The 25,079-nt window shown below is 51.7% G+C and overlaps 1 protein-coding gene across 6 annotated transcripts; it reads left to right on the top strand.

Moving 5' to 3' along the window:
- The first annotated feature begins 1,568 nt into the window (after positions 1–1,568).
- Hps1 (HPS1 biogenesis of lysosomal organelles complex 3 subunit 1) lies at positions 1,569–25,079 on the top strand. Of its 6 annotated transcripts, none has more exons than XR_009593777.1 (20): positions 1,569–1,654; positions 2,958–3,045; positions 3,326–3,442; positions 9,454–9,591; positions 9,816–9,958; positions 11,016–11,124; positions 13,221–13,381; positions 13,611–13,728; positions 14,186–14,284; positions 14,456–14,525; positions 16,481–16,530; positions 17,777–17,944; positions 18,038–18,217; positions 19,184–19,245; positions 19,604–19,738; positions 19,815–19,880; positions 20,789–20,933; positions 22,581–22,694; positions 23,899–24,066; positions 24,394–24,531. XR_009593777.1 is itself a non-coding variant. In XM_021640430.2 (20 exons), exons 3-20 carry the CDS (start codon positions 3,326–3,328, stop codon positions 24,554–24,556), a joined length of 2,121 nt encoding a protein of 706 aa, XP_021496105.1. In that variant the 5' UTR covers positions 1,569–1,654; positions 2,958–3,045; the 3' UTR covers positions 24,557–25,079. The 6 variants fall into 6 exon arrangements, 4 of the variants coding, with proteins under 4 accessions (XP_021496105.1, XP_021496104.1, XP_021496107.1 ...); XM_021640430.2 differs by having other exon boundaries at positions 23,899–23,981; positions 24,394–25,079; XM_021640429.2 differs by having other exon boundaries at positions 1,588–1,654; positions 2,875–3,045; positions 23,899–23,981; positions 24,394–25,079.

Below are 25,079 nucleotides of genomic sequence, written 5' to 3'. Positions count from 1 at the left end.
TACACACATATTGCAATGTATGATGATCAAATACTCTGGAAAATAAAAATAGGTTAGACTGAATTACATCAAAACGGATGCTTCAAATGACACCATGAAGAAAGTACTGGAGCTGGGGGAATGTCTCATATGATCAAAACACTTGCCATTTGTAAAATACTTGCAAGCACAGGAACCTGAGCCCAAAGCCCGTGTAAGATCCAGGTGAGGTGGCCAGTGTTTGTAACCCCAGTGCTGGATTCCGGGGAGTAGATGTCTACAGCTTTCCAGCCAGCTAGTCAAGCAGTTAATCGGTGGGCTCCGCACAATGAAAGATCCTGCCTCAAAGAGGGTGGATGACATGCCTATGGATGACACTGAGCACGCGTGCGTGCACACACACACACACACACACACACACGAAAGTGAAAAGACAGACAGCATAATAGAAATTTTTTAATATATATCTGATTTAAAACATACCTAGAACAAAGAATTCTTACACTCTAATAATAAAGACAATTTAAGTGGATAAAAATAGATAATAAAGGGGCAAAAGATAGGAATAGATATTTCTTTGAAAGCAAAAGATTGGAAAGCTACACAAGTGAAGCAAGAAGTACATGAAGAGATGGTGGGCACATTCTTGAGTCATGGGAGAGAAGTAAGTACTAACGTCAGGTACCATGTACTAGAATGGTTATGAACTGTTAATGAGGAACAGTTTATTCAGGCTACAACCTGAAACAAGAGGAAAAGGTGGCTGAGCTCAGCAGGGTAGCGTTGGCAGACTGCGGGCCTCAAGGAGAGAGATGCCTGCCGCTGCAGCGGTGCTGTGGAGTGGAGCAGGGTCGGTGGTGGAAGCACAGGGGTGATGCTCCTTTTGGTTGTACCATAGGTACAGGGGCGACAGAGGCACGCACTCTTGCCTTCTGCCCTCGGGGTGGGAAGTGTTAATTCTCGCTCTGCTGCATCTCCATCCTTGCTTAGCTGGATGCAAATTTCCCCAGGGGCACCAAAGTACCCAGTGAGGACTCCGGGGTAGGCACCGAGCCCATTCTGCGGATGGCACTGGTCCCCTTCATTCTTTTCACCACTCCATACACGTCTAAACACGCTTCAGGACAAACACCCTAATGTGTACGCAGCCCTCAGCAGGATTGGGAACCCCTGTAAATCAGGAGCCAAGGCACACAGGAGGCAGCCGGGCTCTTCTGCATGGGTCCTCTCCCCCGGAGGCCCCACAAAAGGGCAGCTTTCACCCACAACCAGAGTCAGCAAGAAGACTAGAGACTGGTTCTGTTTCTATCTGACCCAGTTCAGTAAGTTGGTTCTCTCTGGGGCCTCAGTTGCCCCTTCTGTAAATTGGTGGGAAATGGCTTTAGCTAAGTCAAGCAAAAGCTCCTCTGGAAGAAATGTCAGCAGCAAGCAACAGGTGCCTCCAATAGTAGGTGCCAGGAGAACTTGGCACCGCACCCCAGCCCCCGCAGCTTGCCAGGCCAGTGACCAGGAAGGGCAGTGGCCTGCAGGGGAAGGGCAATGCCGAGCAAGAGCAATGCCGGGGCGGGGCTCGAACCCACACAGCAAGCTTGGGTCATGTGGCTGGGTCACGTGGTCCCACCCGGAAGGGCGCCTGGGCTTGGCTACATGCCGGGCGGTGCGAGCGGCGGATCTGGTACGTGGGCATGGTGGGTGTCCGAGCGCCGCCCTGGGCCGCCCCTCCGTGGGCACCTCCGCTCAGTCCTCCCAGCTTGGAGAGGCCCGGGGGTCCCGGAAACCGGCCTCAGACTCACACCGTTTCGGAGCGGGCGCCACAAGCTCCGCCAATTCCCGGGTTACCGTAAAATCTGGGGAGTGGGGGAGGGAACGTGAGAGTTTGAGGGTGCCACTGCTGGAAGCCAAGCAGCCACTGGGCGGAGCCAGGCAGTGGCGCGGTGCTGATGGCGGGGAGAGACCCCCTCCTGGGCCAGTTGCTCCTGCTGCAGCCTCACAGGTCTCCCACCTCACCTCCCAGCTCCCTACCCCCAACCGCCAACTGAGCTGTGGTAGGCGGGCAGAGGCCTCAGGGGCGGCCTTCTGGGGACTGTGAGAGAGCAGGGCATTTCCTCAGGTTGTCCTTCTCCTCAGAGTTCCCTCCTTTTAGAGCAAGATATAAGGAGACTAAAAGTCGGAAAATGAGGTTAGCAACCTTTGAAGATAATCGCTGAACCCGTAAAACCTGATACCCACCAGGAAGCGTGCCGGTGTTTCCCCGAGGTTGCCATCAAGGCCAAGCCTCAGGGTGGTGCAGCCAGGCTCAGGGTTTCATCGCAAAAGATTGTGAACCCCCAGGAGCAAACCTTCCTCCGCTTTCAGTTCTTCTTGCCTTTTATCAAAATGGGAGGATTCCGGAGTCAATTTATTTCTCCTGTTATTTGAAGCCGAGAAATAAAAATTACACCCACCCACCGTTCTTGTCCGTAAGCTGAGCCTACCTTACAACCTGGCGGCATGTGGTTCCCTGGAACCCGGTAGCAGGGTGCAGAAGGGTTCTGTTCCCTGGTCTCCCAGTGAGAGTCTGGGGGTCAGAGTTGATTGTGACTTAGGAAAGCCCAAGCCAAAACCGAACCTTGATGCCGCTTTTTTGTTAGTCTGCGGCTGTTCTCGGCATCTTCCCAGGATACCTTCTCTTTTCACTGGGATTACTTCCTGCCAGCCTGGGATGTGCTGTGTGGTGACCCACTGCTGTAAGCAACCTGGGGCTGCTCAGGGTTGGTTTGCTGGCCACACCTGTGTCTGAGTGATCCCGAGTGTAGAATGACAACTCCGGTAGTGGAGGAGGTAGGAACTGGTGTGTCATCCGCACTTGTTCCACATAAACGGCTCCCTGGGCTCATGGAACCCGTGACGTTTCAGCCCTTCTCCAGGTAGTGCACTCTCAGGAGCAGGCAGCAGAGGAGACCTGAGCCTCTGCATGCTTATGCGCCCTCTGCCTTAAGCATTTGCAGGACCGAGGATGCTGGGCCTGTGTTCCCTCAACTGGTCAGAGTCTAGCTCCCTGGAAGCATTGCTGTGTGCCTTGCCAAGGTAAATGATGGCCTCCTCCTGGGGTGCGGGGAGGTGGGCAGCCCCCACTCTGGGCTGTGAAAAGCAGGACGACAGTGAACTGAACCGCTGTGGGCTCCGTACACCTTCTCTTCCCCAGCCCTGCTCCTCATGTCACTATTAGGGTGCAACAAGAGAAGCCCAGAATGGCTCTCACGGTGGCGGCTGGCCTGCAGCAGAGGGCTCAGTGAATGTCCGATGGGCTGAGGTGCTTCTCGTTACTCAGGCTGAACTCACCTTTGCCCTTGCTTTCCCCTGGAAGATGAGGTGCGTGTTGGTGGCCACTGAGGGCGCAGAGGTCCTCTTCTACTGGACGGATGAGGAGTTTGAGAAGACTCTCCGGATGAAATTCAGGCAGTCAGAGAATGAGGAAGAGGAGGTAAGTGCGAGCAGGGAGCTGCCTCAGGAGGGGTTGATAGAGGAGCCACAAAGCTGCCCACAGCCAGGAGGCCAGAGAGCCTCTTCTTGGCCAGCGGAAGGGCTCGGCAGGGCCCGTGCAGCAGTGGTAGCCTTTTGACCTTCTGAGTGCTGTGATTTCACACCTCACCAGTGCTGTCTGGGCCAATGAGGGTGAACGGGAGGTGAATTTCAGCCTCACAACAGGGATACCAGGTTTTCTACCCCAATCTTGGCATACACATAATGCGTTAATTTTTAACAGCTCTGTTAAGGTGCACGAGAGTAGCCATTGCCTGTTCACATTTAAAGCATACCATTTGATGTCTCTGTATCTGTGATTTGGTCACAATCAGTGAATGAACTGTCTGCCACCGCAGAATCTGTACCCCCTCTTTTGCTTCCTTTGCACCCTAAGAATCAGTAAGCTGTTTGCTGTCCTGGTGTCTGTGATTTGCAGACTTGTCTAGAAGAATCATACACAGAGTGTGTGGGTTTCGTTGTGTGTTGTGATTGGCTTGGGCTGGCACTTTCCACTCAGCATGATTCTCTGTTGTGTCTCCTTCCATCTGTTATCTAGAGACCACAATTTGTTTCTTCATCTCCCTCTTGGTGGAAATTTAGCTTCTTTCCAGGTTTTGATTACTATAGATGTGTTAGCTGTGAGCATACATCTCTGTAGGGTTTGGACTCTCTGGGTGTTTTGCCTTCATATATTCTTAATCCTTAGATTTGCTAGAGAAAAACCAACTTTACCATTTTGAGCCAAATTTGAAGCAAGCTTTAAGTAAATGCTGACAAGTTTGGGCTTCTGCCAGGACATTCCCAGCTGAGTGTCCCCAAGATACATGTTGCAATGGCTTATAAGGAGGAACCCATACACAGCCTTATTTTTCCTTGTGGCGTTGTTTTTTCCAAGAGCTACAACTCCCAGCATTCCAGGAAGTTACCTGGCCCTTTGGTGGGTAGGGCATGTAGTGCCCACTGAGGCCAGAAGGGGGCATCAGATTACCTAAAATTGGAGTTGCAGATGATTATGAGTTGTCTGGGACTGGAACCCAGATCCTCCACGAGAACAGTAAATGCTCTTAACTGCTGATCCATCCCTCCAGAATTTATACTTAAGATGCCCTCTAGCTTTTCACAGACGGGGTACCTACCATTTTACATCCCGCTAGCCACTTTCCAGGTCCTCTCCGATACTTACTATTCATTCTTTTTAATTTTAGCCAGTTTAATAGACGTCGGCTAGGATCTCACGTTTTATTTTTCATCCTTTGCTGACTAATGAGTCTGGTTAGCTTTCGTGTGCTTCTTTGCCACATCGTTTCACATATTTGATTAGTTTTCTTAAGCTGTTCATATTGAATTTTCAAAATGTTCCTGCTTAGCTTGGACATGTCTTTTGCAAGTGTTTCCTCCCAGACTTGTCTGCGCATGCTCTTTAAGAGTGCCCCCAGAGAGCATGCGTGTTTGGTTCTGACAGCGTGGTTTTACATTTTTGCGATTACGCATCGTGTTTTTGGTGACATATCTAAGAAACCTTTGCCTAACCTAAATTTGCAAAGAATTTTCCCCTTACCATCTTCTGGAATTTGTATAGTTTGGTGTTTGTTTTGGTTTGGGGGTCTTGTTTTTATTATGTTTAATTTTATTTATTTGTGTGCATGCATGCACGTGGGCGCATATGCCACAGCCCATGTTTGGTGGTCAGACGACAACTCGGAAGAGGCAGTCTTTTTTTTTCCTCTACTATTTTGGGAATCAAACTCAGGTCATCAGGCTTGACTGCAAGCAGCTTTATCTACTGAGCCACCTCCAGGTCCTGTTGCTGTTTAGACAAGATCTCACTAGGTAGCACAGGTCAGCCTCGAACTTGCAATCCTCCTGCCTTACCTCCCAAGTGCTGGGATGACAAGAACACACCTCCAGGCCAGATTTAGCGTTTGATTTCTTATTAGAGCTAATGACCTTTGGGGGCTTAAATGTTGTGTAAGTATGGCTGGAAGCTGTTCTGTATATGGACATGCAGTTTATTTACTGCGACTCAGAGACAGCTGCCATATTCTCTGATTTAATTCCCATTCTGCATTCCACAGCAGTCATTTGGTTTGCATTTTTCCAGGGTTAGTTTGGGGTTAAACTTTTTTATTAGAGTCGCAATGATGGAACATTCCTGCATTTCCTGACAGTACAGTGTAGCTGCTGCCCAGAGCCAGGGATGCGGCTGGTGCCCGGCTGCACTTACTCCCCTCCGCTGGCTATATCCCCGTCACCATCACCTCACTGATGCCCTTGTTCGTTGTGAAGAGAAAACAAGACTTAGGAGATCATGGACATTTGGCTCTTTTGTTTTTGTTTGTAAAAGTCAGCACATTTAATCTTTAAGAATTTATAAGCACTTAGCACAGTGGCGTACATCTATAATCCCAACACTCAGGGAGGCAGAGGCAGGTAGATCTCTGTGAGTTCAAGGCCACCTGCTCTATCTACAAAGTGAGTCCAGGACAGCAAAGTCTACACAGAGAAACCCTGTTTCCAAAAATAAAAACTAAAAGAGAGAGAGAGAGAGAATTTATAAGAAATATTTCAGTTCTTTTGCCTAATTAAAACCTGAAACAGGAATAAAACCCTGTGTTTTCAGTTTCTAAGTGGCTAGTGTAAAGGAACGAATCCAAAATGACTTGATATAATGAAATGAAAAAAAATCAAGAAATAAAACTGTAATCGTGGTATAATCCTGACTATGTAAAAGACAAAGGCCCGAAGCTGCTATGTTAAAGAGCTAATAGTATTAGGTGGTGGAATTACCCTACATTCTTGGATTTGCTACAATACTTCCTGTTACTTAGCAGAAACTAAGTGTGACACGCACACAAACAGAATTCCAGGGCTTCCTTCTCAATAGAAAAAGTGACGGCCTCTGGGTGAGTTACTGTACTCAATCTAGATTTTTTTTTAAGGCCTTTATTATAACATGTGACAGTTAAAGAAAACCATAGAATGTGACTAAATCCCAGCCATTTGCTCCCAGCTGTGTTGGGAGTGGTTGTTTAACAGATACTGAGAGCCTCAAATGTGCTGGCCCCTGGGAGGACTGCAGCACGTCAGCAGTGTGTGCCTGCTCTCAGGGAGCGTGGGGTCCAGGAGGCACCACAAGTGAACCCTGTGAGTTCAGGCTGATCTCCACCAGCAGAGGCACTAAGTGGGCTGTGAGGTGTGAGTGGCTGGGGTGGGTGGCCTGAGGGCGCCACTAAAGAGGCTGTGTGGCACCCCTCAGGTGGGGACCTGGACCTGGCTTCCTGAGCGGTAGAAAGGTTGACAAGGAAGCTGCCTGGTCCTGCTCTGTGCCTCTGCTCATTGCCATTGGCCAGCCTCTGGGTTCTGTTCCCAAGGTGAGGGAGTTCATTGTGCATTTCGGCACTCTTCCTGGGGAGGAGCTGGCTTCCTCCAGTGTTTGTTTGCCCATACTCTCATATCTGCTGCTCCCTTCTGCTGCTGAGGAGGGGCAGTGGGGAGGTTGAAGAGTTTGGGGGAGAAGAAGTAGTGGGGATGATGAAGAGGAGTATTAGGGAAGGGATGAAGAGCAGTGGGAATGAGGGAGAGTATTAGGGAAGGGAGGAGGGGCAGAGGGGAGGAGGGAGAGTATTAGGGAAGGGAGGAGGGACAGTGGGGATGAGGGAGAGTATTAGGGAAGGGATGAAGAGCAGAGGGGGTGGTGGAGAAGAGCATGTCCAAGTAAATACATTCTTGTTAGGGAACAGAAAGGACGGAAACAGGAGAGAGAGGCAGAGGATGAGGAAGATCACTCATAATTCCTTTATCGAGAAGTAATGTCTTGAATAGTGCTGGGTCTCCTCCTGATTTTGTTGTTGATGTATGCATTTTAAAATATAAAGCATTCACATTTTTTTTTTAGCATACATACTGTGTCAGAGGAATTTCCCCTGTCATTGAAACAGTACTATTTTAAGTAGCTATATAGAGTCTTAATCGCTTAGCTAAGGACTTCATAAACTTTCCCACTGCAACCTCTTTTCACCACAGAAGTTTTTACATGGCCCCAGGCGTATAGGTGTAAAATAATGTGGGATTAGACACTTACAGATATTAAATAATTTTGAAAATTTTTTCAACAATTTATTTAGATACATATAAATATACTAATGAAATAGTATTAAACGCTAATGACATGGGTATACTCGTTTATTTTTACAAAAGAATAAAATCCAGGGCTGGAAAATTGGCTCAGTTTAAGAGCGTGTACTACTCTCTTAGAGATCTGAGTTCAGTTCCCAGTGTCCACTGTGGGCAGCTCAAGTGCACTTGTAATTCCAGCTCCAGGGTATCTGGTGCCCTTTTAACCTCTGCAGACGCCCGCATATGTGCTGGTGCACACATTTTCATGCACTTGTGCTTTTGAGGGCACACACACATACATACACACACACTAGCATGCACAGAGTTTAAAATAAAAGAAGCCCTTTTAAAGAAAACTAATGAAACTGTGGATATAGAGCATCTTCAAGATTTCTGGGCTTGTTGATATTATGATTTTGTAATTGTCAATGCTTGCTAATAACACCACTTTACCTAAACGTTAGCACAAAATAATAAAAGTATGTTTACTTCGGTTTCTTAAAGTTTTGATAATTCTGCCCTAATCCCAAATCAAAATTCAGTCAGTTATTTTTTGTGGAAAAATGTCTTTTTAAAATCAACTATTCTAATATAATACAGTCTGCAATACACTAATTTATTACTTACATGCAGAAGAATGACAGTAAGAAATATTAAGTCTTTGTTTCCCTGAAGCATTATGTTTCTAACACAGCAGAAAACTGGATGGTGGTGGCACATGCTGTTAATGCCAGCACTGGGAGGCAGAAACAGGTGGATCTCTTAGTTCAAGGGCAGCCTAGCCTATAGAGTGAGTTCCAGGACAGCCAAGGCTGTACAGAGAAACCCTGTCTCAGAAAACAAAGCAAGCGAACAAAAGAAACAGAAAACTGGTGTGGACGGTGACAGACCTGAAATCCATGACATACAATAGTCTCAAATCTGAGCTTGGCGTGTAAAGGCATGTTCACTGCTGGCGTGTGGCATGATGGGATGAACTACAGGCAGCACACTGATGTGGTGGGACCAAGGCTCCCTTTGGTCCTTTCTGTTTTTTTTTATTTTGAATTAATTTAGGCGGTTGTACATTCAGAACCTTGTGGCTGTTGGCGATTATTTGCAGCCCCTTCATCTGGTGAGCAGAATGTGAGCTGTTGTGACCTACAGCTTAAGAAGCTAAGGTTTAGATCTACTGCCTGTGTAGCTGCTTCCCTGGGACTGGATGTTTCTATTCTTCCAGTTGTTTGAATCTGCACACTGCTGTTGAGAACACACTGGACACACATACTCATTTTCTTGGGGTAAATTCACTGAAATAGGCGGTGTCTACAAATGGTGCGGACCTCAATGTATGTAAATTCTTCTTTGCAGTCATAGAGTTCTCAATTAAATGCTGCAAGCATTCTATGGGGGAAATGTGGCCCAGTTCCTTGCAGGTCTGTCCAACCCTCTGACGTTGTGACGAGAGAGTGTCTGCAGAGTTCGTGCTTGAAACGCATGGAATTGAATTACAGAAAGAAAAAATTTCACCCAAACCTACCAAGTTTGTGGCTTTGTGTCGGGCTGCAGTTGTGTGTAGCTCATCTTCTGGAGCGTGGGGCCTGTGAGCTTTGCTCAGATAGACCACTTGACAGTCACTGGTCTCAGCCCACCCTGCTAGGCAGCCTCCCCTCCTACTTCCCCATCAGGACTGTGGCGGCCCCTCTGGCAGGCCTACCGCTGCTGGGTCTCTTCTCTGTCCCTTTGTCCCCAGGATCTGACACACTTTCCGACACATCCAGGCTGGAAATGAGTCTCACCTTCGACATTATATCAGCAGTGTGCAAATGCCGGGCCTACGCTGGGTAGGCAGGGCTCTGACTTCCTCTCCCACAGCTCCCAGCGCTGGAGGACCAGCTCAGCACCCTGCTGGCCCCGCTCATCATCTCCTCCACGACGATGCTGGAGAAGCTCTCAGACACCTACACCTGCTTCTCAACGGAAGATGACAAGCACCTGTACGTCCTGCATCTGGTAGGTGCATGGCCCTGTAGCCCCCGAGTGCCCACCGGGACACAGTCCCCTGCTGTCCGGTCCTCCAGATGCCTCTTTCTTACCTTGGACTGCAGAGCTCTCTGGAAGACAGAGACTGCAGCTCACTAGACTCCCCTGGGCCTCACCCCCCCTTACTTACTCCCTGAGACCTGGAAGGCAAAGTTGTCCGCAGTGACCTGCTGACCCTGCGTGACTTCCTGCAGTTTGGAGAGTGCCTGTTCATCGCCATCAATGGAGACCACAGCGAGAGCGAGGGGGACCTCCGGCGGAAGCTGTGTGTGCTCAAGTACCTGTTCGAGGTGCACTTCGGCCTGGTGACCGTGGATGCCCAGCTCATCCGGAAGGAGTGAGTCACCCATCCCATCGGCGTCCCCTGCTGAGCAGAAGTGCCTTAGAGACCATCCGCCCTGAGTTTACTTTGCAGATGGGGAAGCTGGGAACTTAGACAACCTCCCCAGCGCCACCCAGCCGGATGGCGGCAGCGGCAGCCAGCGTCCCAGCCCTGGGCTTCCCTTCATCAGCACTCTGTCATTACAGGGGCCGTAGCTCATTCCCTCATCCCTGCTAACTCCTCAAAGACGCTGCTTAAGCTCCCTACAGGAACGTATGCAGTCCCCACAACCTGGGTCTATCCTAAGAGCCTCAGTGGCCGGGAATGGTGTCACACTTAACAGCACGGAGCAAGAAAGGCATGGAAAAGGCTGGGTCAGACTGTGGGCCCAAAGGAGTACGATCTGGAGTAGGACTGCCTGATTCACCAACATGAGTGGGAAAATCCCAGGATTTGAAGTGTTTGAGTTTTGAAGGGATGTGCATGCTCGTTCATTGCTGGGACACTTGCTGGATCCTCCAGCGTTGTAGTCATAGGTCACGTTAGCCCTGGTGACTGTGGTGTTGATGGCACAGGCTATCGCTACAGCCATAGGTGCCTGAAACACAGCCAAAGGGGCAGTGCTGGCTAGCACTGCTGAGGTGAACCCTGGTTCAAGGCCAGGTTGTCTGTTTACAGAGCCCTGTGGTGATATGAGAAGCCAAGAAATGTAGGTGCCTTCTTGCTTTCTTCTGGCTGGCTGCCTTTAGTTCTTTCCTTCCTCCCTTTATTTTTATTTTTCACTGTTGGGATCAAATTCATGGCCTTACCCGTTAAGCAAGTACTCTACTGCTGAGCCACCCCCCGACCCCTAGGTGACCTTATATATCCATATGAGGAGCCCAAGAACGAACTCATTTTCTCCAGTGCCTGAGTCCAGGTTCCCTGCCCGTGCCGTATACTCATAGCCTCTGTGTGCTCCTGGCCTGACCACCTAGGTATCTGATGCTGACCTGGGACAAGGTCCTTGGATCAGGGATAGAAACAAACAGCATTTTCACTGATCTCCCTTGCTTCCCTGCCTCTTCCCCAGGCTTCGTCCCTCCGACCTGGAACAGCGTGCCCGGGTGTGGAAGCACTTTCAGAGACTGCTGGGGACCTACAGCCACCTGCGGGAACAGGAGCAGAGCTTTGCCGTGGAGGTGACCCATGGGTGTCAGGGCCGAGGGCTGTCAGGACCTAGGCGAGTCAGGTTCTGGAGGTGTCCAGCTGTAAGATCGTGTTTTGACCATAACGGACAAGAAGACAGGTGGACCTTGAGATTATCCCAGTTGTCCCATTATTCTTTCTCCCCGGGCAGCAGGCTAGGTTGGCTCTTGTGCCATCCCATGGTGAGCAACTAGATTCTGGGTGAGAGATTCAGGGCTGTATTTGGGGCTTTCTGTAAATCACAGAAACTGTGAAAATGGCCTCTTCAGCCTCACTCTTCCCAGGAAAAAAAAAGACTACATTGAGCTTAAACTAGTGTGTAAAGCAGCGAGCAGAAACGGCAGGTGAGACAGGTGGCCTTGGTCACTCTTCCTCTCTGCTGCCTTGAGGACAAACACTGGGTCCTCTGTGGGTCTCAGAGTTTGTCAGAGTGAGCAGGTGGGCCCAGTAAGTGCAGGGTGGTCCCAGCCCACCCAGAATCGTGTTCAGTGGAGCTAGGACAGGCGCTGTAGAGTGTCAGCGGTAACAAGTGCCCAGTGATACTGTGTGGCCTCGTTATTCTATGAAAACCATTACATTGGAGAGTGTGTGTCTGTGTGTGTGTGTGTCTGTCTGTCTCTGTATGTGTGTATCTCTGTGTGTGTTTGTGTGTATGTCTTTGATGTCTTTGTGTGTGTGTGTGTGTGTTTATATGATGTGCTCATAGTTAAAGATAATCAGGTATTACAAGAAAATAAGGTGCCATAGTGAGAGTCAGGACGTCAAGCAATCAGTTACCAAGGAGTTGGAATTACTAGATTAAAAAATACCAAGTAAAAATATGAAAAATAACACCACAAATATAAATAATGAAAGAGTCCACCGAAGATTTTGAAAAGAACTCTCACAGGCAGTGGAGATGAGAAAGCTGATTGGTGAAACAGCTCAGGGTGGGCTAAACAGCAAGTGTGACATAGCCAAAGAGAGTTCTTCATGAACTTGGAATGGATCTGAAAGCATTCATTCTCATGGCCCTGCTCATTGACCCTGCCAAGAAATGTACCTACTGTGTGCCAGAAGACAGGACAGACCGTGATGCCTAAAGATGTCCCTGAGAGAAACCAGACACACATTCAGAATACACAGAGGAGTGGCCTGGTGTCCACGGTGGCACCAAAGATGGGGTGGCCAGGTCTGGCTTGGGCACCAGGAAGGGCTGCTGCAGGACGAGACCTACCTGCAGTTAAGATGAAATGTGGACCCCTCCCCGAGCCCACCAGGCCCTGGAGGCTCCGTCATTGACCACCTAGACCACCTTCCTGACAGTGGGGGCATGGGCCGTCCATAGTCTCAGGAACCTCTGTGTCTTGTTCTGTATAACTTGGTGCTGGTAACTTCTGAGCATCGGAGATGCAGATGTCCAGACTGGGCCCTGGCGAGTGTGCAGCGTAACGAAGCTTTGATAACCACACAACAGACCTGATTAATTCTGCTTTTATACTAAGTTAGTTATGTCGGTAGTGTTTTGTGAAAAGTCTTCACCTTTTTTACATTTGTTTATTGTGGGCGGGCGCGGGTGCCACCGTACACCAGTGGGGGCCACAGGACAGCTAGGAGGGGTCAGTTCTCTCCTGCCATGTGGTTCCCGGAGGCCAGATTTGGGTTATCAGGCATGGCAATAGGCACATTCATCTCCCGAGGTCTTGTCAGTCCTGAGGAATGTTCATACGGCGCGCCTTCTGCTTCATTTGGGCAGCGCTTCTCCAGACTGTGTACCTCATGCTTTAGTCACTGTCTTTTGTTGTTTCCCTGCTCGCTCTGACAGGCCCCTTAGATACCAGTGTAAAGGCCATCTCCTCAGGGACGTTCCTTTGAACACTCTATTCCAGTAGGTCTCAGCTATTCCTCGCCAGTTCAGTAGCATGTCTTCCTGCTTGGCACATACTTCATCTGTTGGAGCCTGGTCACAGACAGGCTTGGCCTTGTCCATCTTAGTCAACCAACTTCCCATACCTGGTATCTAGCGTCAGTCCCCTTGGGCTAAGGGCATGTACCCTCCAGCAAGGATGGCATGCTGACCTGCTTCCATTCGCTGCCAATCCCTGGCTAGGCAGTGGAGCGGCTAATTCACCCCCAGCTCTGCGAACTGAGCATTGAGACCCTAGAGCGACACGTGGTTCAGGCTGTGAACTCCAGCGCTGAGCGAGGCGGTGAAGAGGCCCTGCATGCCTTCCTGCTTGTGCACTGCAAGCTGCTGGCTTTCTACTCCAGGTGAGCCCGAGGGCCTGACCTTAGCTGAAACCCCTCCAGACCCCATGTGCAATGAAGCCCTCCTCCGGTCTCTGGAGTTGGTTTGGGATCTATTGCTGCTTCCTGGGGCCTTCCCAGTGATAACTTTTGTTTTATTTAAAAGTTGGTAGGCTAATCTTCTCTAAACCTTGTATATTTCCAGCAAGATTTAAGTTGCATGTTCACAGGCCACCCTGCCCTGTCTCTGCAGCCACGGTGCAAGCACCCTGCGCCCTGCAGATCTCCTGGCCCTCATCCTTCTGGTTCAGGACCTCCAGCTCACCCAAGGCACCGAAGAGGAGGAGGATGCCGACAGCGACAGCCCTCAGGTCTTGGCAGCACGAGGAGAATGGGGGTGTTTGTCAATGGAAGGGGAATTCTGGAACAGGTTGTCTAGAGGGCTGTGCAGATCTGGGGAGTTGGTCCTGGTTTGAAACTTGGATTTTCCACTTAGCTGTGTGAGCTGAGCACACACATGTTTGGAGTTCCGTATCAGTGTGTCGGGGATACTGTGGTGTCACTTACACAGGGATCTAAGAGCTGTCGCTTAGAGCCTGATGGTGCCTGGCGTAGTATTAGTCTTGCCGCATTATCGTGTTATCAGTGGTGCCAGCTTGAACTGGTTCAGGTCAGGAATTTCTAGGATTGCAGTACCCTGGACAGCCAGAGGGTCTTGGCCAAAGGCTAGTTCACAGGGCAGGATAGAGAGGAGAGCAGCTGTGAAGAGCTGGGAGGCAGGGCTGTGGGAGCAGCCTCACTGACTGCATCTCCCTAACCTTCTCACAGCATTTCCCCCAGAGGAGACCCCTGAGCAGCCAAAACATCCCAGTCCAGCAGGCTAGGAGCCAGAACACCTCAGGCCCCACCAGGCGTTCTGAGGAGACGGTATGTGCTGGTCCTGGGAGGAAAGAGGGTAGCCCCTGACCCTCACCCAGGTCTTGCCTCAGGCTGGGCGAGGCCTTTTTAACCTTCCCCGGGGGAACAGGCCTAGCTGAACCTGTCCAGAGGGGCTCCCTGGCCTATGGCCCTCATCTAATGTGAGGTCTTCTCGTCCAGGACATAGACAGCACTTCCCTCCCTGAGGAGTACTTCACCCCGGCTCCTTCCCCAGGCGAGCAGAGTTCAGGTGAAGCGCTGGAGCGGGTTGGTGGCATCATGGGCAGAGGCCAGTCTGTAGCCTAGAGAATGTGTCTTGGGGGTCACTGTGTCCTCGTTCCCTGTGAGGAGCTGAGCACAGCCTGTCACTCAGGCTGCTGTAACTCTGCTCTAGCTCTGCCAGCAGCCCTCCCCATCAGCCGCATTTGAATTCAGACATGGCTAGGATCATGCAAATGGTCCCCAGAGGTCTGTGTGCTTCCGCTACTGCTGCGTGTGTCTGTTCTCCTCTGTAGTCACTATAATCAATAATAACGTTAGTAAGTAAAATTAAGTAATAGTCCACTTCAAGCACATTTTAGAGTGTACATATTCAGATACACTGTTTTTTAACCTTGTTTTTCCAAGATCTGTGGTAAGTAGCGAAAACTTACTATTGATACTATTAATGTTCAAATTTGCCATTTGAATGCACAACATTGCTTAGAGGAGAAGATAAGCCCAAACCCAGGCTGTCATCATCAACAGGAAAGAACCAAGATCTTAAGATAAAAAGGGGGACCCTGTGGCTCACCCACCTGACAAAAGACTGGCTTTGCAGAAGGGACACATGGCTGGTGGCTTCTCTAAACCAGTGGCTCTCAGTGCTGCTGCTCTCTGCACAGCTGAGTCAGTCCTCAGACCTGGGGTGAGGGGAGCACTGAGCTGAACAGTGATTCTAGCCCCACCTGCAGCTGCAGTCCCTTGAGAATCCTTGCAGACCACCCAAGCCGAGCTTGTTCGGAGATTGTGACATAATTAGGCTGAGCCTTGGTGGGACCACAGGGCTTTCCTGCAAAGGACCCTAAGTGATGTTCACATATGGCTCAAGTTGAACACACTAAGTTAGGTGTTCTTAGGAACCTTAGTAGATCTGGACTGGACTTCAGGGTACCTGGGAGACCCTGAGATTACAGACTGATTCATATGTTTGGGCTTTTTTTCTGGGGAGGGGAGGGGTTCATAGCCTTCTTCAGCTTTTCTAAATATCCCATGACCCAAGGCATGATGTCAGGCTTTTCATGGCCTTGGCCTCTATGACATACCATTGAACAGTTCTTTCCCTGTCCATCTCCATCCTCCCCTACATGCTCTCCACTCTGGGTGGCTCGATTTGTATTCCTCAGAGCTGTACGGGACGTTCTGGCATGTGTGGAACGCCCAGCTTACAAATGGAGCAAGTGTGTCCCTAGGTTTCAAGCACCTGATTTACAAATGGATGACTGCGGTGCAAGTCATTTGTAAACCGGGAGTCCGAACAGGCCGCCACGTTATGTATGACTCTAAAGCATACAAACCTAGCCACCGGGGGGGGGGGGAGGGGGGTGCTTATAAATGAGGGTTATTTGCAATGAAGTGCAAGAAAGGATAATATTAGAAACATGTAATATTTCAAATACACAGTGGCTTCAATAGGCTGGTGAGCTAGGAGGGAAATCAAGCTCAATTCCCAGCACCCAATGGGTGTTCAGCAAGCTTGCTGTGTGAATAACTGGATGGAGAAACGCTGGCTCCCTAGGCAGAAGAGCTCAAAGGATCAGTGAGCAGAAACAAGGAGGGGCGGGGGGCGGGGGGAGAAGGGTCTGAGGACATCAGTGAGCAGAAACAAGGAGAGGTGGGGGGGAGAGAAGGGTCTGAGGAACAGGTCCCACCCCCTGGCCTGATGCCAGTAGAAGGCATAGTTCCCAGCAGGGAGCTCCTGTCCCTGCTGCTTTACCCTGGAAGTGCAGAGCTCATCTGGCCCCAGGCAGCTCTGAGGGAGCAGATTTCTGAGGCTACAGCCACAGGAGAGTGACCTTGCCTGCCGTGCCGTGCCGTGCGGTGCTGGGACTAAATGGCACAAGCTTTCGGTGATACAGACTCCCCGAGCTGCAGGAGTGGGGTGTGGGGCTGTGGGTGGTTTACACTCTTGTGGTATTTCCACGGTTCTGTTCTCACCTGTGGCAGGAAGCCTCGTCTGGCTGGATGGTGGTACCCCGCCCACCGATGTGCTTCAGGTGAGTCTCCCGCTGCATCCTCCTTGGGTCCCCTGCTCTGTGACGCCGAAGGCCAAGGGTAGCTCCGCCAGCCGCAGCTCTCCAGTGCAGCTCAGAATGGGAGCACGGTTAGGGAGAGCGGTGAAGGTGACCTCCCCCCTCCACACACACACACACACAAGGTCTTGGAAATGAAAGTCCAAGTTAAGTTTTAATATTAAAAATCAAAGTTTAAATACACTTCTCAGATTTGAGAGATAACAGAAGTTGAATATGGAAGGGACTGAATATCACCAAGTCCCATCCTTGAAGATGCAGTATGTTTTCGGCACTTCCTTGTAGTTCTTTATTATTTTGCACAAACACACACACATGAACATATGTGCATACTTGCATTTTCCTTTTTCACACTTGGAGCCTACTGTGCTTCGTGGCCCCTTTTACTGACACGTTCTCCTGTCTGCATAGAACCTTTCAGCACTACGGCTTGAGAGGGTGTCTTGAGAGTCCACCCATGCATGTGTTTCTCTCTTTAAAGATTTTTTATTATGTATACAATGTTCTGTCTGCATGTATATATACCTGCAGGCCAGAAGAGGGCACCAGGTCTCATTAGAGATGGCTGTGAGCCACCATGTGGTTGCTGGGAATTGAACTCAGGACCTTTGGAAGAGCAGCTAGTGCTCTTAACCTCTGAGCCATCCCTCCAGCCTGAGTGGCCTCCTTATACAGAAATTTTTGTTGTATCTCTATGCTTTCTTTAATTCTCTAATCTTTCCCACTAAAAGATTTCTTTATGCATGCAGAGCCTGCTGCTCCAGGCTTCGGTCGGTTTTACACCTCAGTTTCCCCAGTGTGGATGTCCATTGGGATGTTCTGAGGGTGCCTGGATGAAACATGTTGAGGTTCCTCCCTCTACCTGTGGGCAGAGCTTCCCCCACCTGGCTGTGTCTCTCCCGATATGCCCTGACCACCCGCCCGGCTCCCACAGCCCCTCCTGCTGCCCATCATGGTAGCCAGTCCTGATTGGACAGAACAGCCCATCAGAAGCTGAGAGGTGGATGGCAGAGAAGGGAGCTGCTCTGGCAGCTTCAGCAGCACAGAGACCTCAGGGCTGGGTTGTATGAGAGCTGAGCATTTTTGCTCCTTGTGACTTACTGTTTGGGCAGGGAATGGAAGCCATGGTGGGTGGCTTTATGCCGTGGACGAGCCTGGACCTTGCTCCCTCCACTCCCCCACCAGACTGACCGACACGCATCTTCCACAGATGGCTGAGGACACCCTCCAGGACCTGGTGCCAAATGCCTCGGAACTTCCCAGCCCCAGAAGGATCTTCCTGGATGCCAACATAAAAGAAAGCTACTGCCCCCTAGTGCCCCATACCATGTACTGCCTGCCCCTGTGGCCGGGCATCAACATGGTGCTGCTGACCAAGGTACGCCGCCACCGGCCCACCTGAGCGGCTTCCAGGGCCTGCAGCGCCGCTCGCTGGTTGCCCCATTCCACCTGCATGCGCTCTCTCCGGCAGAGTCCCGGCACTCCACTGGCCCTGGTCCTGTACCAGCTGCTAGATGGCTTCTCCCTGCTGGAGAAAAAGCTGAAGGAGGGTCAGGAGGCTGGAAGTGCCCTGCGGTCCCAGCCCTTTGTTGGAGACCTGCGCCAGAAGATGGACAAATTTGTCAAGAATCGAGTTGGACAGGAGATTCAGGTAGGCCCCCATGCTGCATGTGCCGGCTTCAGAGAAGAAGAGGCAGAGCTGGCAGTGGGCCAGTAGCTGAGGGGTGCACAGCTCTGGCTCTTGCCCATGTCTGCCCCAGTCCATGGCTCTAGTCATCCTCATGAAGTGATAGAAACCAAATAGTTGCACTTGGTATTTTCAGAACCTTTTTATGGGAATTTGGCAGAACTCAAACTCTATTTCCAGTGCTTTAGATGGGAAACAGGCGTAGATGGCCATGATGTAGCAAGAATAGCCAGCGGATAAGCAGCAGTAGAACCAGAACTTGCCCAACAGGGCGCTCTCCCTGCTGGGCCCATGGAGAGGAGAGCTGGGCGGAGACTGAGAGCAAGCACTGAGCAGTATGGGGAAATCTGTGTCGGGGCCATCCCCGGCCATCACAGTCCTAGCGGGCTCTAGCGCAAGGGGGCTCACTGGTAGAGCTCGGGGCTTCTGCTGCAGCTAGCCCTGCCTGAGTCTGTTGAGGACCTAGTATTCATTGGAGCTAGAATGTGTGTTGGTCTGAAAGTTCCAGAAGGGTTACAGGGTACAGAGCCCTGGCCTGTGAGCAGGCAGCACAGTATTCTAGGTTACCCTGGGCATCATGGTGGTACACCTGTCAGAATGCTGACTTTGGAGACAGCCAGGATCCCCTTGAGGCTACCCCAGCCCATCCCCAAGCCACCTGCAGCCGCCACTCCTCTTACATCCCCCAAATTATTGTGCCCCCTCGAGAGACTCCCCTAGTCCCTCTGATGGCGGTAGAGTACATGTCTGTGCCCATCAAGACCACATGACCGTACTTGGCCCACAGAAATTGCTGTTTATTTACATCATGCCAGGTCTGGCTGCCGGAGGGCCAGTGTGCCTGGAGCATCAGGATGTAGGATGGAGTCTCCCCTGGAGCTCCCTGCAGAGCACAGCCCAGAACAGAGCTGCTACCCTCTTTCTTTACAGAACACTTGGCTGGAGTTTAAGAGCAAGGCCTTTTCTAGAAGTGAACCAGGGTCATCATGGGAGTGAGTAGACACACTTGGGGTGAAGGGGAGTTGTTCAGAGAGAGTTGCTGTAGGGTCTCCCCAGGCACTGGGGGAGAGAAGCTGGAGGAATCACCAGTGACAGAGAGGGAGTCCCAGGGAGCTGGGCCAGACCACAGGAGGAGGAGGGGAGTGATGGCCAGGGACATGAGGACAGATGCAGCACTTAGTAAGCGCCACCTAAGGCGAGTCACCACAGATTAGCAGAATGATGTGGTTCAAGAAGATGCTGTGTGGCAAGGAACACCACTAGGGGAAGCCAGGTAGCTTCCCTGCCTCCCAGTGCGGTGAGGGTATGTGGCCATGGGCTCTGTGTCTTCTCCTCCGTGTCACCGTCCAGGCTGCTCCAGGCCTGTGGAAAGCTGAAGCGGCAGCTGTGTGCCATCTACCGGCTCAGCTTCCTGGCCACTGCGCCCAGCAGGGGAGGCCCACACCTGCCCCAGCACCTGCAGGACCAAGCCCAGAAGGTCATGAAGTGAGTAAGGGTGATGCAGGTGAGGTGGGTGGGGCCAGGTGCAGCAGCTTAACTGCCAGTTTTTCTCCATCCCCAGGGAGCGGCTGCAGGACTGGAAGGACTTCCTGCTGGTGAAAAGCCGGAGGAACATCACCATGGTGTCATATCCTCTGCCTGGCTTAGCCAACCCAAGCTAGCCTGGGATCTCCGGGTGGCAGGCCCAGGGGAGGCTAGCTGTGTTCTCCTGTCCCACATACCCATCTGTAGGAATAGGCCCCATGGCTGAACTTCAGAATTCCTGCTGCTCCAGATTTAGAAACCTTCAAGGACCTTACGTCCATGTTTTCTACCCAGTGAAATGGTAATCCTTCTCCATGGGGCCAGGATGCTTGCTTTACTCCATGGATGGTCACAGCACAGTACCAAGCAAGGGCACCGAGAAGGCCGACCATAGGTGTGTGTGTACCTGTTTCCGAGACACGTGATCTGTGCATTGTAAAAACTACTTTTGTTTAATGCTGGTTTTCTGGGGAGGTTCACACAGCTCTTCTTGCGTAAAACCTCCCACGTTTCTGGGCTCAGTCTCATGGGACTTTGGTCCTAAGCAGGCAGATGAGCAGGAAGCCGCAAGGCCTCTTACCCATAAGCCACTGCCCTTCTGTGGGAGTCTCTTCCCCTTTCATAGATGATGCTTCCAACGTCTCAGGTGAAGAAGAACAAAACCATGGTGCGGGTGGTCAGTCAGCCAGGCTCATCTGCTGAGTGGTTCCGTGCACACACCTCAAGGCGTGCATTGTTTAAATCCACTCCTGAAATGGCCAGCTGTGAACTTCCTTCCGTGGAGTTCAGAAGCACCTAAGTCAAACAGCTGGCCAGGATTTCAAGATTGGGTGGCGGGCAGCGGGAAGACTGGGAGAAAATGAGGTCCCTGGGGCTTAATAGACGCTTACGTAGAGGAGCAGCCTAGTCCTCCAACCTCACCTCTGTGGAGCTGGAACCCCATGGCCAGGGCAGAGCACCCCACTGTCCCCACTGTCCCTGGCTTTTAAGCCCCTTAACTCAGGCCTTCACCTACCTGGAGGACTTCCCAGGCCTGGTCCACTTCATCTATGTGGACCGTACAACCGGGCAGATGGTGGCGCCTTCCCTCAGCGACAGTCATAAGATGTCTTCTGAATTGGGCAAGGGGCCCCTGGCTGCCTTCGTCAAAACCAAGGTAACTGTGCCTCTGGCCCAGGGGCTCTGGCTGTTTGCCAGGGTAGGATGCCCGGAGGCCTGACCCAGGAGAAACGGGCCCTCTTCTGGTCTTTGAGGATCTAATCACTTCCGGTGTAACCCTCCATGCGGACCCACCATCATCACCTGTGTGTCATGAGCTCCTTAGGCACGGGGCTTGTCCTCCAGACCCATTGCCCCTCCTGGTGTTCTTCAGTGTGCCTGGCATCCCCCAAGTTCTGGAGCCAGGTCAGTGCCCAGCATCAGTGGATGCATAGCAAGGCTCTGTTCAGTTGGCTGAACTGGGAACAAAACATCAGGGTCAAGCAATTTGGGCATCAGAGTCTGAGTTCTTTAACTTTTGTCATGCTGGGCATGGAGCCCAAGGTCTCGTGTCCTGAGCCTTCCCTCTGCCCCCGAGCTTCACCCTAACCCAGCCCAGTGCAAAAGTGGGTAGTTTCTGCTAAGGAAGCATCTTTTCTCTGTCCTAATCTGACTCTTCTTCATAACAGACTTCGTGGTTTTCTTCTTGAAGGAAAGCCATTTCTAAAATGCTGTATTTTTATTTTGTCCATATAGAGTGTATCATGATGTAAAATCATGGTGGGCGGCCAGTACTGGAAAGCCCGCTCTGTTCTGGATGGCTGTGTGGCCTTGGCGTGGTTTAGTTCCATTTCAGTTCAAAACTCTGTTATAGAATGGTACCATTTACGACATAGCATTAGTATAAAGGATGCAGGTCACTGAACACGGATGAAGCTCCAGAGCCGGGGCAGAGCAGGGCTGGGGCAGGGCCAGAGCACGCTGCAAACAGCGCAGTCCTCTTCCTCACCTGCCACATTGCTTCTGCGTCCTGCTCTGGCACAGCCGGGACTCCCAAACATTGTTCTTTGTGGCCTTCACCCCATTGCTGCCCCCTCTGCACACCGGGGGCTGAGTGGCAAGTTCTCACTCCACCCTGCGCCGGCTGCCTGCTGTGAGCTCTTTCCATGCTGCTCTTTAGCAGCCCCACGATGGCCCATCGCACAGATGGAGCTGTTCCCCGAGGAGTGGACTCGGGGATGGTCCCAGACCATCACTAGTATAGTTTGTGGATACTCCTGTGCGTACGCCTAAGCCCTCATCTCTGGGTGTCCTCAGTTCTGATCCCTAGAAATGCAAGTGCGAAGTCCAATATGAGGGCTGTTACAAAATTGTCTGTCTTGTCAGGTTATGTTCCCAGAAACTGGAGCTGGTGCTGTGCCCACTGCAGATTTAATTAGATGGTATATTGTGGTCAAGTGCGAGCCCACATTCCTTCCATGGAGGCTTCCGGGTCTTTTCCCAGCCCTGGCATGAAGGGGGCATGCTTTGTAGAGCAGACGTTGGCCATTTCCTGGTCCCGATGGGCAGTTTGCTAATGCACGGGTTGTGTGTATGGTAAAGTGACATGGAGTGCTCCCACGTGCATTTCATCCCATGGCAGCTGGAGGGGGAGCCCTTATCGGTGTCCATCCTGTAAGGCGTTGCTCCCACAGCTCTGAGTCCGGACAGCAGCCTGCCTCTGAGACGTCCTGGACTCCTGGGAACTCCCCGGCACTGTGCTTTGCTTTTCCTGACCGAGGTCACGGCCACAGGAGTTGTGCTAAGCAGCCCTCCCCCTTTGCAGGTCTGGGCTCTGGTCCGGCTGGCTCGCAGGTACCTGCAGAAGGGCTGCACCACGCTGCTGTTCCAGGAAGGGGACTTCCGCTGCTCCTACTTCCTGTGGTTCGAGAATGACATGGTGGGTGTGCCCAGTCTCTGGGCAGGGCGGCCCTGAGAGCTGTCCGCTGCTCTAAACCCTTGGATACCCTTCTTCCGTTCAGTCTGTCTGTCTCATCTCCTCTTGTCCCTGGTGGAATGGCAGGTAAGCACAGCACTGGGGCGTAGGCCTGTCCAGGTAGAAATGAGCTGATGGGAGACATTCCCTATTCCGAGAAGAAGGCACTGTAACCCCAGTAGCCTCCTCAGCTGTACTACTTTAGTACTGTCACGTGTGTGCAAGAAAGCAACACCATGACCCCCGCTCTCTGGGAAGACCCAGGTTCAAACCTGAACAAGGGTTGCCTCCAGCAGGGCTCAAGTACCCACCTGTGCTGTGCAGGACTGTGGCCCTCACTGCCACCACAGTGCCACGGGGTCCTGGCTCTTGCTCTCTTCTTTCCACTCACTGAGTGTGTAACAGCGCAACCTCACCAGAGTGCAGTGTGGTTTCCTTGTCTGGGGGAATGCTTGGGAGAGGTTCTGTTGACCCATTTTACAGATGGGACATGCTGCTGTCTTTGAGATAAACACTATGACTAGGTCCATAAACCCAAATAATGGAACAAGAAACCAAGGTTCTCTGTCCTGATCCTTAAGCTCCTAGTATTCCTGAGTGCCCCAAGGTGCCAGAGCTTCTAGGGACAAGGACCTGTGACTAGAGTGGCCCCATGGGGCAATGGGGTGCAATGGGGGAGGCCAAGTGTTGACCCCTGACTATGACACTCAGGCCAATATACAGTCCTTGAATATTGCTGAACCATCTCCCTATGGGCCAAGCCTCATGGTGCCACCTGAGCCTCTGATGGGAGGATCTGTGGGCACCAGAATTGTGCCTGGCACATACATGTGCTTAACTGACACCCCCTTCCCCATTTTATCCCCCTCCTGTCCTGCCCTCAGAATTCCCATTTCTTAAAGCGGAGACTTGGGGTCTTTTGAGAATCCTTTGTTTCTTGAGACACACACACACACACACGTGTCATTCTCCCTTTCTGTGCACTGGACCACATTCCAATGTCTAAGGTGATCTCTAAGGCTGGCCATCTCTATCTCCCAGGCAAGGAAAGGAGGCAAAGAGGCATAGGTGCCAGGGACAGTGGGCCACTCAGCTGGCTGTCCCTCAAGCCCATCTGCACCCTCCTCCCTGCCCCCTGGCATTCTGAAACTGTCTTCCTCCTCCACAGGGTTACAAACTGCAGATGATCGAGGTGCCTGTCCTCTCAGATGACTCAGTCCCCATCGGAGTGCTGGGAGGGGATTACTACAGGTGATGCTGGCTGGCCTGGAGCCACACGTGCCCCAGGCATTGGTGGCAAGGCCTCCAATTCCCACAGGCAACAGCCTTTGCAAGAGTGAGCAGCTACCCTGATAAGATAGAGCTGGTGGGAATCCCACAAGAAGAGAGGAAGCACCCAGAAGTACATGCAGGTCCCTCCCATCCTGCTGCTGGCACAGTCTTAGCTACATGAACACACACAGACACACACAGCACCACTGTTCTTGGCTAGAGAGCCCCAAGAGAGAAACTGTGTCCTGTGAGTTGGAGCTTAGAAGCAGTAGGTGGCGTTGTAGCCTGGGTCATTCTGTGAGCTGTGGGGTGGGCGGTTTGAGGCTAGCGTGGCCAGGAACCCCCTCCTCCCACCCCCGGCCTTGCCTGAGTCCTGCCCTGTCTCCTGCAGGAAGCTCCTGCGCTACTACAGCAAGAGCCGGCCCTCGGAATCCATCAGGTGCTATGAGCTGCTGATGGTGCACCTGTCCGTCATCCCCACGGAGCTGCTAGTGCAGCAGGCCAGCCAGCTGGCCCGGCGCCTGGGGGAGGCCTCCCGGGTGACGCTGCCCTAGGCCGGAGAGCTCTGTCCTCTCCCGATCCCAAGCCAGCGTGCTTGCAGGCATTTCCCACAGCTAGGCCTCCTCCCAGCAGCTCCTACATGAGGGACGGACACCCCAGAACAGCCCGGGTTCCCTCACAGCCCGCTGTTGACTCCTCCACGAAGGCTAATGGGCAAGCCTTCTCTGAAGGGAGGGGTGCCATGTTTCCATTGGCCTCCAACACTGTGCGGTCAGAGATGGCAGCAGCTTCTCGGGAGAGCTGCCGCCTGGGTGCCCAGGAGAGTGGGGCAAAGTCTTTAGTACTCAGGCTGCGTAAAGTCACCCCTTCCTACCATTCTGAGTGGGGAGCTGTTTCCTACCCCAAATGAAAGGTGCTCTCACCAGCTGGTCAGCGTTCCAGCTTGGCTCCCTTCCCCTGCGACTCTGGGTGAGTCCAGTTGCCTCCCATTTGAACTGATAACACCCGCCTCTCAGGTGGGCAGGAGGATTGCTGAACGCACAGCAGGTGCTCAATAAACGTTAGTTCTTGATATTA

The sequence above is a fragment of the Meriones unguiculatus genome, chromosome 1 (genome assembly GCF_030254825.1).
Source record: "Meriones unguiculatus strain TT.TT164.6M chromosome 1, Bangor_MerUng_6.1, whole genome shotgun sequence".
NCBI classification, from domain to species: Eukaryota; Metazoa; Chordata; class Mammalia; order Rodentia; family Muridae; genus Meriones; species Meriones unguiculatus.
The sequence above is the reverse complement of the archived record's forward strand: the minus strand, read 5'-3'. Positions and strand labels throughout refer to the sequence as shown.

Coding starts and splice junctions, on each gene's coding strand:
- Hps1 (XM_021640430.2), top strand. CDS start 3,326: ATGAGGTGCGTGTTGGTGGCCACTGAGGGCGCAGAGGTCCTCTTCTAC. Junction 13,382..13,610: donor CTGCTGGCTTTCTACTCCAG/GTGAGCCCGAGG, acceptor CTGTCTCTGCAG/CCACGGTGCAAGCACCCTGC. Junction 16,531..17,776: donor CGCCCACCGATGTGCTTCAG/GTGAGTCTCCCG, acceptor CATCTTCCACAG/ATGGCTGAGGACACCCTCCA.